The sequence below is a fragment of the Myripristis murdjan genome, chromosome 7, assembly GCF_902150065.1.
Source record: "Myripristis murdjan chromosome 7, fMyrMur1.1, whole genome shotgun sequence".
Lineage (NCBI taxonomy): Eukaryota > Metazoa > Chordata > Actinopteri > Holocentriformes > Holocentridae > Myripristis > Myripristis murdjan.
Window position 1 is genome coordinate 14,247,662 of NC_043986.1, and position 13,720 is coordinate 14,261,381.

The following is a 13,720-nucleotide window of genomic DNA, read 5'->3' on the forward strand; positions in this document are numbered from 1 at the left end:
AGTCCTGTGTTTGGCATTGAGCTCATAGTTAGTGCTGCTGTTGGACTGGACTGCATTTTATTGAAAGGTTTTTCCACTATTCTGTCCTCTCCTCATGTATATAAATAGGGAGGATGAAAACCTAGAAACACCTCTCAATATAATGCAGTCTAGTACAAGACCTCTGCAAACTACAACCTCAGTAATATACATAGACTTAAATTTACACAATGTCAACAAAAACTGAACATTATAAATTTCTTAAAAGGTAGAATTTATGACAGAGCTGTTGCATTGAACTGCGTTAGATTGTACAGGTGAACCTAATAAAGTGGCCACTGAATGTGCATGCCTTCATACCTGTCCTGTGAGCACACTGCTCTAGATTTCTAATGTGACTGGCTGTGATTGTCCTCAATGTCCCTTCCACTTTGTAAGTCACCTTGGTTCAATAGCACTCTCCGTTACTGTGAGAGCATCACATTTAGCCTCATGTTCAGCAAATATCACATTATACATAGGCCACTGCACAGTATGCACTCTATGCTGCATTTCTGCTTCCCGTCAGCGCCATGCCATTCACGATCTACGGTTAATGAGATTTCATACACAGCAGTAATTTATATTTTTTTAAAAATGTAAAATAAAAACTTCTTCTTTTCTTTTCTTTTTTTTGTGTATTGGCAGAGAGCCATGGCTGATATGTCCAATTGAGATGGGATTTTTTTCAGCTGAACATAATAATATGCTATGCACTTTCATGGCTTCAAAATAGTCTGAATATTTAAAACATTTCTCTGGGGTTGTAATGAATTGATGAGTGCAGACTTAATTCAAAGGTTTGGAGCATTACTAGCTATGTCTTTTTACTCACACGCTCTCATTATGTTTCCCTGACCTAGTTGATGGAGAAATGTGTGCAGAATTGTGTGTGTGTGTGTGTGTGTGTGTGTGTGTGTGTGTGTGTGTGTATGCATGTGTATGTGTGCAAGTGTTTGTGAGCGTGTGCATGCATGTGCGTGTGTGTGCGTGTGTGTGTGTGTGTGTGTGTGTGTGTGTGTGTGTGTGCGCGCGCGTGCTTTTGCTTGCCTATGAAGATATGAGCCTAGAAATGTAGCTTTGCTCCACATGTTTATTGCCTGTCCCACACGCAGCACACACACACACACACACCACATACTTACACGCCACAAACCACTTAAGCCCCCTACCTGTGGAGCTCTGCTTAAGCTTCTCATTTTTCTTTTTCCTCCACTTCCAGGGCTTGAAGAGGCGCCCCAGGGTGGCCAGCTTGCTGTTGCGTCGGATGGGTGGAGTGTGGACCCCTGTCACCAAACAGCCTGTCCTCAGCACCCTCTGTTGGTCCATCACCTCCACTACAGCGAAAACAGAGATTCAGGAGAAGCCAAGAGAAGGGTGGAGAGTGTTAGACGAGCATGAAATGGGGGAAGGAGGGCGTGGGGAGGGTGGAAAGGAGATTTGGGAGAAGGGAGAGAAGCCAGTGAGAGGGGTTGCATTGCAGCGGTTTGAAAGAGTGTGGTTGAAGGTGGAGAAGCAGGGACAAAGGCAGATGAACAGAGATGGACAAAAGAAGAAGAGACGAAGAAAAGGCAGAAGACAATTAGTACACCCAGCTTACTGAATAAACCACGATGGACTCCGAATGCTGTGAACTGATTGAATTAGAAAGACTGATTTAATCAACTCCTTCAAGAGTGTCATTTCCTTGTAAACCCCTCCCTTTGAGCCATAGAAAATCCGTCAAAATAAAAATAACCCTCATTCTGATTTATGACAAGAGAACATAAGAATACACAAATTTTAAAAAAAGGTGCCAGAATACAAAAGCGGCATTTCCCTGGAGACCAACAGGTGCACCAACTTCTCTGCTTTTCCAGAAAAAAATAATTAGCATTGGCTGCCTGGTAAAACGTGGCCTCTCTGATTGTTTCATTGTGTCATCCATTCTTTCTCTAATACACTGTTCCTTGTAATCCTCTGCTATTCTCTCGCTGTCACAGCACTCAAGTCATTATAGCTGGATGGAATACACACCTGATAAGTGAGCAGCATTTTCAGGTGGTGCAAATATCAACAAACGTGCAATACATTCCATAATGCCACCAAACAGGCAAGCAACACTGGTTGTGCACAGTGTGTTGTTGTTACTCACTTTCATAAAGCCGTGATGGTGGTGATAATGACTGCTCATGTGTGTGTGTGTGTGTGTGTGTGTGTGTGTGTGTGTGTGTATGTTGTTTGCGCCTGAGTATGCTGTTGTACACATGCACATGTTGTTCTGCATGCAGGCACATAAATGGAGAGGAAACAAAGAGAGCACTATGTGCAATCAGTGAAGAGTACAGTACATGCTATTTATTAATTTATTTATAATAATGGATGAGCTGTCCCTATGAACTGCCACACTGCCATTTCTGCATAGAGCGCCATTCTCTCTCTAAAAAGGAAACTTGAGTTTCAATGAATGATGCCTGTGACTCATAGCAGGCAGTGTGTGGGCCCACAGCACCATGTACGTACATCGCCGCTGTGTTTCCACCAGTATCTAGTCACAAAGACGGCCAAGGAAGAGGAAATGCACAATAAATAGATGTATTTAAGAGCTACATGCGTCAGTGTGAGAAAAACGGAGCAAAGTGTGCCTTCAGGAGGCTGATATCTTTGTTCAAATATTCAGCTAAGGAGGCAAGGATTTAGAAAAGGGGGGCTGGATGGGGGGGATTGCAGAGTGGCTCTGGGTGTGATGTGGAGTGCCATGATGGAGGAGGGAGGGTGGGTACAGCTTCCTCCTTCTCATGCTTTTCACAGTCCCTTGGCTCTTCCCTGAAGCACATGGGCAGTTAGCTGTAAGATGACAGGGACGATGATTAGAGAAAGAGAGAGTAAGAGAAGGGGGGCTCCAGATTGGCATTTGACCCTAAAACTGCATGGAAACAGGTCAGTTGACCACACGCACCCGTCTGCCCAAGTCACCATCACAACTGTCACACACACAGTGTGTCAGACGTAGCATTGCACGCAGAATCCAGGTCAAGCCTGAAGGAATCACATCCTGTCTCACAGAGAGGAAAAAGCTTAAGAGAGAGGAGGGGAGGAAGGAGGGGTAGAGGCGTAGCTCTATGTGTGTGTCTATGCGTGTGTGAGAGAGAGAGGGAGAGAGAGAGTGTGTGAGGAGAGAGGAGAAGGGGCGGGGAGGTGGGGTCAGGCCCGCTGCTGTTGCCATGGTGACCACATCCAGATGCTGCCGCAGCAGCGGGAACCGGCGGGAGGAGCAAGTCAGTCTGTAGCTAGAGGAGAGAAGGAGAGGAGCTCCCTTCACAGACAGAGCCACATCTAAAGCCAGTGGCAGCCCTGGTGCATTGTGGGTAGGGGGTGAAGCTGCATGGAGGATGAGATCTGTCTGCGTTTTAAAAAAGGGGAGGGGGGGTAGGGGTTGGGGTGGGAGAAAAGAAGAAGGGGGATTCCAGGGAGGAGAGGAGGAGAGGAGATGTGGGAGGGGGCTGTTGCTATACGGAAGAGCTCGCAGGAGAATCTGAGCTCATCCAATCAGGAGGCAGCTATTTATAATGTATATCAAGTAACTCCATTTTTCATAGAAGGGGAGGTAGTTAACAGAAAATGACAGCAGTCTGGGTAGAGCACAGAAATTAGGTGGAAGCTAAGCACACAGAGATTTCTTTTATCGCAGGGCGAGGATGTATCGAAATGTGTGTCAGATAAGCATGAATGGGCTAAATGCACCATGTAGCGATAATGTGCTATACTAATTAATATGCTAATGCAAATAGGATTTATTAAATCCGTGTGTCAGGTTGATGCAGAGGACCATAAGTCTCTTTGCTGTATGCCTGCAGCTACTGCCAAAAGTAGTCTGCACACACTATAAGTCAAGTTAGTTCGTGCGCTTCAAGGTTTCATGCAAGATTTAAGGTTATATTCACAGAAGAGAAAATACTATATTTCATAAATGTCATCATATGCATCAAGGAATATTCAAACTTAGTCTAAAAATGCTATATTTTACACTGCATATATGCAATGTAAACGCAAAGGTGATTTATGAGCAGAATAAAGTAAGCAGCGTAATAATGATACTTAGCAGGAAAGCTCAAAATGAGCTTCAAAATGCATCTGTGCACCACCAGGGACCCCACCCTGCTTAAACACCCTGTCAGCATATTCGAAAGCAGAATATTTCTCTCCACATGTATACAGTGATTATACTCCTGCCATGCCCACCCACCCCCACCCCCACCCCCCCCCCCCCCCCCCCACACACACACACACACACACAAACACACACACATACAAAATTATAAAGCCCACAATATTCTTTTTTTTTTTTTTTTTTTTTAAATTTAGGATATGTGACAGTAAAATTCATTTGCCTCAGACAACTCTGAATGAATGGGTCCTTTCATCATTCAAAAATTTACAAAAAACGCTTTATCAACAAATAAGTATGAGACACTCTATTCGTATCCTTAGCCGTGTGCAAATATGGCTATCACAACTGTCAAAATTGCATCAACCAAGACAGTAAGCTATAAACATGATGGTGAATCTGTTAACCTTTTCAGATTATTCTGTGAAGGGGGGTTCATGCTGAGTACTAGGATGGCATCAGCATCACAGTTTCAACAGTGTGGCATTGTAAAAGGCAGAGCCTTGCTCTCTAACTGCTGAATCACCTGCCAGGCACATCTGATGAGTGGGTAGGTGTTTTTTTTTTTTTTTTTAAGCTTTCTCTATTGTAATACAAGACAAGTCAGATTCAACTATTATACTTTATTAGAAATCTAGTGCACTAGGTTACTGGAAGCTAATCTGTCAATAGTCTTTTTAATAACCTTTATTTAATCAGGTAAGTCCCATTGAGATCAAGAGCTCATTTTCAAGGGAGACCTGAGCACAATGCATCAATAAAACAAACAATTTAAAATGTTCAGCATAGATCATGATAATTGCAGTAATGCCATAATAGGAACACAATAAGAATAAAAAACAAGATAATAATAATAAGGACTAGACACCACTTGACTACGTTATGAGCCCATGACAAGTCAGTCAGTGATGTTCACATTAACTTTAAAAAACATACACATGCACAATCACTGCATCAATGCCAGATTCCTCACAGTCAAACAGCTCATGGAATAACAATGCTGGAAAAAGGCCTTGGAGGGTTGAAGGCTCTTCAGTGCACTATTTACAACTGCAACAGAGAGCAATTAGTCACATTCTATTGGACAGTCAAGATGAAGGTTTTTCCCATTTGTTAACTGATCACATAAGGCCAAAGAATTCAAAATAATCTCCATATTAGTCAACCTCTGGTTTCCTTTCACTGTACCTGCTGCAAGGGAACCAGCCAACGAGAACCAACAACAAATATATTACTGTGTAACTCTGCTGCATCCCTGCAAGCTGTGAGCACCTCAGCTGGCTCGTCATAGCTATAAATAACAACAGACCGACCCATGACTCCCAGCTGAAGTTCACCACTCCAGTCACCCTGCTGTCCTCCACACAAGGGAATGACAATGTGCCCTTGAATGGACCACCTTCTTACCCGCTGCCATGCCAGCTAACCTCCTCGCTTTACCCCCCTGGCATTACAACTGCGCTGCCATCTGTCTGTAGCCCGCTGCCTTGGGGGCCCTGTCACAGTCGAGGCACACAACTGACAACGAGCAGGGAGAGAATGGAGAGCAAAAGCACTGAAGCAGTAGAAGACAAGAGCTACGAAGAGAGACAAGAGTGAGCACCTTCACAAAATGACACAATTCAGCCTCTGAGAAGCAGGAGCCACTCAGCGTCTACACTGACAGCGTCTTGTTACCCGGATTGTCATTTGTAAGCATTCTCTCATAAAGCTGTCTCCCATTTATGAGATTTCTTCTGAACTGAATCCTGTCTCATAAAAATGTACCCTAATTATGTTTTTGCACATCATATAACCAATATTCATGCAATCCAAGCATCTTATATGTCCTCATTTAGGATGGCTCTAAGCAAGGAAGGGTTTCATTTCACAGTGCTACATAACCGTTTTGGAGAAATTTGCAATCAGAAACTCATCTCTTCTTATTGAAAAAAGAAAGAAAAACAGAAAATGTGTCCTAAAAATGACCGACTCTTGGGTGGGCAAAGCACATGACACTGATGAATGAATGATGGATAACTTGGATTTTAATTTCTTCTCTGGGAAAACAAAGTATCATGACATGAAGCCACAGGAGCCTGCAAAGGTCAAGCGCTGGATCATCAAAGTGATTACAGACAAAGTGTGAAACTCCAATGTGTGGGCTGCTGGCATCGAGAGAGTGAAATGATGTCAGTGAGGCCAGCAGCCAATAGGAAATGCCTGAGGGCCTTGTTTGTTGCCATATGTTGGTGTTGAGAATGAGGACCAGTGGGTGGGTTCACATATAGACTAAACCATGCTGCAGCATCAGTAAAGAGCACATACTAGTCTAATCTAGTTCATCCTCACATCTTTTGAGAGGTTTTTCTTTCTTTCTTTCTTTTTTGCCTCATCCAAGAGGGTTATGTTTTGTCCGTTTATTTGTCTGTCTGTCAGCAGGATATCTCAAAAACCTGTGAACAGATTTCCATTCAGTTTAGTGAAGACAGATAGGCCTTGGAATGAGAAACAGTTGATTAGATTTCAGACATTAGACATTTTTTTTCTTGTATTTTGCCACAACTAGGACCGCTTTCCCATAACTATTTTTAGCCACAATGGAGACTGAGATGAGATTCTAAATCCTAAGGGTGTATTTTCAGGGTCAAGAAATCAATTTTAATTTAAGTGATACTAATAATGTCTCTGGGAGTAACAGCCAGTTGGAGCATTATTCAGCGCTGGTGGAGGGTTGCACTCTCTAAGTGCCTTATTTCCATTTTATTTTATTGCAAAAGCTTGCTGTTGGTTGTGGTGCTTGTAGAGCATAGGGATGATCATAGACACACACACACACACACACACACACACACACAGGCAAACACACCCTCCCCCTCACATGGCATTTCACCCAAAAGCAGACAGACTCTCTCCGACCACTGTGAAAGCCTTGCGGCAGCAATCGGTCCCATCCGGTGGGATGAAAATGTTGCTGCTAAAAGTGTCTTTCCCGTCACCCACACAAAAGTGCCAGCCTAAGAAAACACGTGTCATTACAACCAGCTCTGACTGCTTTCTCAACAATTCCTCACTGCTTTCTCAACAATAATGGAGGGAGACAGTGAAGGTGTCTAGGCAAACTTCTACACCCCGCAACCTTGGTGCTTAAGTTCTGGGCTAAGTTCCCACAGTGAGGAAGGCTCATCCCATTCAATCAAAAAGCTCATTCCAATCAGGTAATGGCGGTCTTGGTTCACGCTGTCTATGTTGGACTGTTCCTTCAATCTATCACATTAATCTAACAACTGTGAGATTCATATTGACTCACTCAGCTCCTTTTCTAACCTCTCAAGTGCTGCTTGCAAGAGATTCACATCTTTGTAGGGATGGTTTAATTATAAAAGTACGCTCTTAGACTCTGCTGACTAAAAAGTGTCAGGTGTCCTAGTTTTCAGAGACATTCCCATAATCAAAGGGTCAAATTTTCAATTCCACAATAGCCAATATGTTTATCAATTTGTCAGTGTCCTTGAACATAGATTGTGGATGAGAACCTCACCGAATGTCTAAAATGTAGAGTAGCCATTGTTACCTTTCCAGGAAACAACCAGTATTGTAAGCACAAGTGAGTTAGCTGGGGGTCTGTAGTGGGACGTGGGCGTTCTCAGTCAGCACGGCTAGTTTTAGACTCCAGTAGCAGGATCAGGTGGGTGTGCAATAGTGTGTAATTTATTCCTGTTATTTCCACTGATTTAGGTCAATTGCTGAAAGATTTATATAAAGCATACTGAGTGTGTGCATAAGAGAGAGAGTGTGAGCGAGAAAGAGGAGAGAGGCATGTGAGAAAGACTACTCACTGCACCCAGTGTGTGTGTAACTGCATGGGGGTGTGCTTGTGTGTATTTGTATGTGCGTGTATGTGTGAGTACAGGCTTGTGTGTTTATACTGGATAGCTGATAGCTCTGTTCCATTGGGCCCCCTGTACTCTACAGGGAGGAGAGCACATCATGGTCTCCAGGCAGGAAAGACAATGGGAGGTGCACAGAAGAACAGCACAAATCAACCACTGTAGGCATCATAATCTCCAACAAGTCCCTGCAGTATGAATACTACTCTCATTCCCTCAAGTGTACACCACTACAAGCGTGGGGCGATTTGAGCCAATTAAAAACAAAATGATGTAACAGTCCAAACAATAGCTGGAAACCACAAATCTTGAAGTCAGGGAGCCACAGTATGGTGTTTGCAAAGCTGCCAGTCCCCAAGGGGAATACAAATGTGGTTCATGCTCTTTTGATGATACTGTATATCTAATATTATTAAAGCACAACAATGTTCACCATGTCAACGCACAAAACGGAAGCTGCTGTATTTAGTCTATGTGTTGACATGTTGGACCCTGAACTGAACCGTGTCCAGTCGTCACAATGGACGCCGGCCAACGGCTTAACTTGTGTAGCCACACCATACTGACATGAGTCTGCATGCAAACTGTCCAGTAACCTCATTTGTCACTATATATAGACCAGATGTCAAATGCATAATCATGTTTGTCATTATACCGTGTAATAACCATATCCATAACCAAATCATGCATGTCATGCAAGACATACCAAGGACATGGGGATAAATGCACACAGCCAAACTCAAAGGCTTTCATTGGATCCATAGAAACACTGATGCAACAAACATGTTTGTTGACATTCATATCACAACCACAGCTAAACTAAGGCAATTCTGCTCCCACACTGGATCCAGGAAGTGATTTTGACATAAATTTGTGTGAAATTTTATAAAATGCACTTATGCGGTTGCACATCCGACTGATAAAAAAGACTACAAGTACATCCAGGGTAGTAAAACAAGATAGTTTGGGTATCTTGCTAGAAATTGTTTAAGACATGTTACATCTTATTAATATTTTGCTTTGCATTTTTTTTTAAATGATCAAAGGGGCATGGAAAGTGTTGTACAGTAAAATCTGGGTTGGCATGGGTTAAGTTAAGGCTTAAGAGCTGCCTGGAACTGATGGCAAACAAAAGAAGACTGTCTGCACAGGGTTGTGCCCAGCTGCTATTGCTCTGAGCCACAGGGATGGCGGAGTGGAGGAAAAGTAATGCATGTCTGGTGAGAGAGCAACAGGTCTGAGCATATTATAGCTCAGGGTTGCAGAAGTTGTTGCTAGAAGCTACTGCCTATCAATCATGACCATGAACTCTGTATCGCAGGCTTGGCCACAGTTCTAATAGCAGTTTTAATTGAATTGGATTGGAGCTTTTGGCTTTCATGAATGTATGGGAAGATTAAATTAAACAGAATTTGTGCCTGGATCTGCACATTGTGCTTTCCTTGTGAATGTGTCATCAATGCACCAGAAAAATAGCCCAGCCTGTTCCGCAGCAGATCAAGATCCTACGAAAAAAATAAGAGTGTGTTCATGTATATTTAATATGCTTGTATTTAAACAGTACGGTCAAATGATTAATATCTCCTTTCAGCAACATAGCCTTCTTTAGGAACTGAAACAGCACTGCAGAGCCAAAAATAATACACACACACATAGACGTGCACGCACGCACGCACACATGCATATATTTAAATATTTATTTATATAGTTGCCTCCCAATAGTTTTCCTATACTTTAATTGTTATCAGGTGTGGCATTTGCACAGTCTATCTTGTCAACACAAAGGGAAATAACTCTTACCTGCATTGAAAGCTTGAGCCTAACCCAGCATGCACTGCAAGGATGGCAGGAAAACACAAAGGACAGGTAGCCAGCCCATCACAGGGCAAGAAAAGACACAAACACAATCACATTCACACCTATGGGCAATTTAGCTGCACTTGAAAGTCTTATTAACTGTGAGAACACACACACACAGAAAAGAACCAGTGTGAGGATTCAAACCCCAGCCCTTCTCGCTGTGAGGTGACAGAGCTCACCACTGAGCCACAGGGCAGCCCAGGACAATGCAATGTAAAACCGAATACAACACATTCAACAAAACAAGTTGTTAAGTTACAAAGTATGCATTACATAAAGCAATCCCTGCACTGACAAAAAATACTGGGAAAGATCACAAAACAGCGTAATCAACACTAATGTAGTACTTTTTTGTAATGCATACTTTGCAACTTACCAACTAAATTTGCTGAATGTGTTAAATTAGGTTCTGCATTGCATCTTTTAGCACCTCAATAGTTTCTGCATTATTATTTGTAATGTTTTAGCCACCTAATAAACTAGACTCCTATTGATTACCACAGATGTCAAACCTGACACTGACTGAGGTGGATGGGAGGCAATACAAGCACTCATTTTCTGCACATTTTTGTTTCACTCCCTGATGAAAATATAATGTAGTATCAAAAGATGTCATTTTTGGCAGCTCATGTAAACATGCCATTTAAACAAAGGCATTTTAAATATACTCTGTGTCTTGGATTGTTTCTTCTTGTTGATAAATACTGGTAAATACATATTTTACCCCTTCCAAAGAACAATAAAGAGCAGTCGGTTTCTGTCACTGTGTGTTGAAGGTGTTTTTCAGGCTGGACTCATCAGCACTCAGGCCACGGTTCCTTTGGATTCTATTTGGATTCTACTCAGCAGCCCTACCACAAGGCAAGGGAGGCCCTGTCCATGGTGCTGAAAACCATTTTGCTGTAACACAGTAAACTCTCTCTAACCCTTCACTCAGATTCTCTCCTTCCCTCCCTTCCCTCACACACGCAGTCTCTCCCTCTCTCTCACTGGAATCACAAACAGGTGCTTTGGCCCACACACACACTCCCACATGGCGGTCCAGCAAGACAATGAAAAGCCTCGATTCATTTCCTTTTTACTACTGTATTCCTTCTAGTACAGTCATCTGATCTGGCTATGTATTTAATTTACTATCTCCTGAGAGGCCCGTGTGAAGATGTTCAATAAAGCTCTGGTGTAAGTGCCCATCAAGCCAGCAGTCACTCTGAGAAAGGCCTCTCATAGCCCTCTCTCATCGCTGTGGTGGTTCACAGTCTGTCAGTCTGCCTCTGCATACCCTCATCTGGGCACATGACTCTCTCTCTGCCACTCCCTTCCCTTTTCTCTCTTTCTCACTCCACCACTATTCTGTGTCTCCTACCTCCTTTTCCCTTATGTTTTCCCATCCCAGACACAAGCATTTATCGGTGATGGGGCCTGGGACTCCCTTCTGCCCTCATCATCTATCTCTGACAGAGCCTGGCAGGCCCTCTAAGAGGGAGGGACACTGCAGCTGAGATTTAAGTGTGTCTGTGACAAAGAAAGAGAGGAGGCGTATTCGCTTTCTTGAAACCTCACTAATGAGAGGAGGTTGAAAATGGGAGAATGTAGATGAATGGGGCTTCCCATACTTTGAAAATGGCTTATGGCTTTCTGTCATATGGCCTTATGTAACCAATTAGAAAGTGGAATAAATGAGAGAAATTGCTAAGGAACGCTTCCATGGACTGACAGAAAAGGGAATACTGTATTTTCTTCACTTAGTTGTATCACTTCTGAGTCCTAAACAGGATCCAGGTGAAACTGGATGCTGCAAAGGCTTTCCAAAGCAGAGCCTGACAGCCAATGCCTCTTTGTTAATGGTCTCCCTTAGACCATCCATCATCCCACTGTGGCCAGTTAGCAATTAGGACAACTTTTTGGCTTTCTTTCAACAAAAAGCCTCCCGTTGCCTCCTGATTTCTTTCTCTCTCCGCTCTATTTCCCTCTCCTCTGTCCTATCTCTTTCCCTCTAATTTAGTCTCTTCCTTTCTTTTGCCTTTCTTCCTACATGGGTTCTCTCCATTTTACAGTCTAAATGCCCAAAGGAGTTTTCCCCTGTTAGCTCTCTAACCCTTACAGCATACTGCATATAACTTGCTGAACTGCATTTAACCTCAGCTGTTAAAGGCTGAATAGCTCCATTACATACCGCCTTTACACTGGGGTTTCTGACAGGTGTTCAGGCGTTCAGGTCCTAGTTCTCTGGTCTCCGAAGGCTGTCTACTCAACTGCCTGACTGCCTCTTCTCCTCATTCCAGCACATTCTGGCTGTGTGTGCTTTTTTTTTTTTTTTTTCACAAGCCAGTACAGACCTGCCAGTTCTCCAGCAGATCAATGCACACATGGATGCTCAAGCCAAAAGCACACAGACACACGTAAACAACATCAGCAGCAGCACATGGCTAAAACACTGTCAAATGCTTAATCTGCTCCCACATCCACAGGGACGAGGAATGATGTAGGCCTTTTGTTGCTGTCGTCATTTTTGTGCTCGATTTTCACAGCCGACTGGAAGACAGTGAGTGCTCCCACAGAGAGAGTGGAGCTCGACAAGGCGTCCAGATGCAGCTTATCCCCATTCACTGCTCAATGGTCTTGGATCCACAATGTGCAATATGCAGAGATGTTACAGACAGAGAGGAGAGATGAATGATCTCCTGTTAAGACTCGTGTTAATACAAGGCTTATGTCTGTTGCTACATTTGGAGCAAATCAGAGAAGGACGTAGCCGATGAACTGCTTGGTCTGTGATTATAAATGTGAATTGTTAGCTCCGAACACGTCCCAGCTATCTTTTTGATGTAAACAGGATTTCACACTGATCTTGAGGATACACCGGTGAATGAATCAGTGAGTGAATAAAAGATACTGTGCTCATGCTCATGGACAAGAGGTTTCACTCCTGGATACATATCACAGTGTCTAAGTGACAGCTTTAAAAGACATTTCTTTTGCGAGGCTTGCTGTTCATGGCCATACCTGCATCGATGAATAATAAATAGTAGTCAAAGTTTCATGATTCTGAAAGCACATATTTTGTAAGGCAACCAGCAAACCACTTTCAGTTTTATCCTTTGGGATATCTGAGTGTATCTCATCACCCTCTATGGGGACGGTGTATCACCAAAGCCAGAAATGAATAGCTCTCTAGTGGCTACTACTAACAGGTGGCCTTAACTGGCTCATGGTCCCTTCAGGCTGACCGTGACGAATGAGTCGTGATCTGACTATGGCATGAATTACAGCTCTGCGACTGAAAACAGGGAGTAAGAACTTAATTAGGCTGGGCTTCACAGTGATGCAGGTGGCTCTTGTGAAGCCTAGATCCAACTATTTCCTGACTGTCTATCCAGCCACTGTGTGCTTGTTTACATCTACTGTATCTGGGTGTATGTGTGTACCTACCGTTTGATACACTTTGATCTGTTCTTACACTCACTTGTGTCAGGAAATGCATAAGATCCCAGAAGTTTGCTTACCAACCCATGACACATCGTCACTGACAGAATGACACATCACTTCCAGGCAGCACTCTTTGTCACGGCAGGAACCCCAAAATAGATTCACCTTAGACCGAACCACAAACCCCTGTTTGAGGAGATTTTTCCAGGAAAACCACATTTCTTTAGTTAGATATGACTGTGTATAGACTTCATGATTTGAGTCAACGCTGTCTATACTGGGGGTAGAGAGGCAAAAATTATTTAAGGTAAAAACACTGACGTTCTTATCTTTAATTATGCAAAATCTCATGGAACCCTGGACATGTGGTGTTCCTCATACCTTCCCATACTGTGAACTA

At 43.1% G+C, this 13,720-nt stretch overlaps 1 protein-coding gene across 1 annotated transcript in view; it reads right to left on the reverse strand.

Annotated features, from left to right (window-relative positions):
- phactr3a (phosphatase and actin regulator 3a) overlaps positions 1 to 13,720 on the reverse strand; it is a 32,236-nt gene that overhangs the window by 11,780 nt on the left and 6,736 nt on the right. Inside the window, exon 2 of the mRNA XM_030055986.1 lies at positions 1,191 to 1,355. Coding sequence (XP_029911846.1) covers positions 1,191 to 1,355 — 165 coding nt within the window. The remainder of the gene's footprint in view (positions 1 to 1,190; positions 1,356 to 13,720) is intronic.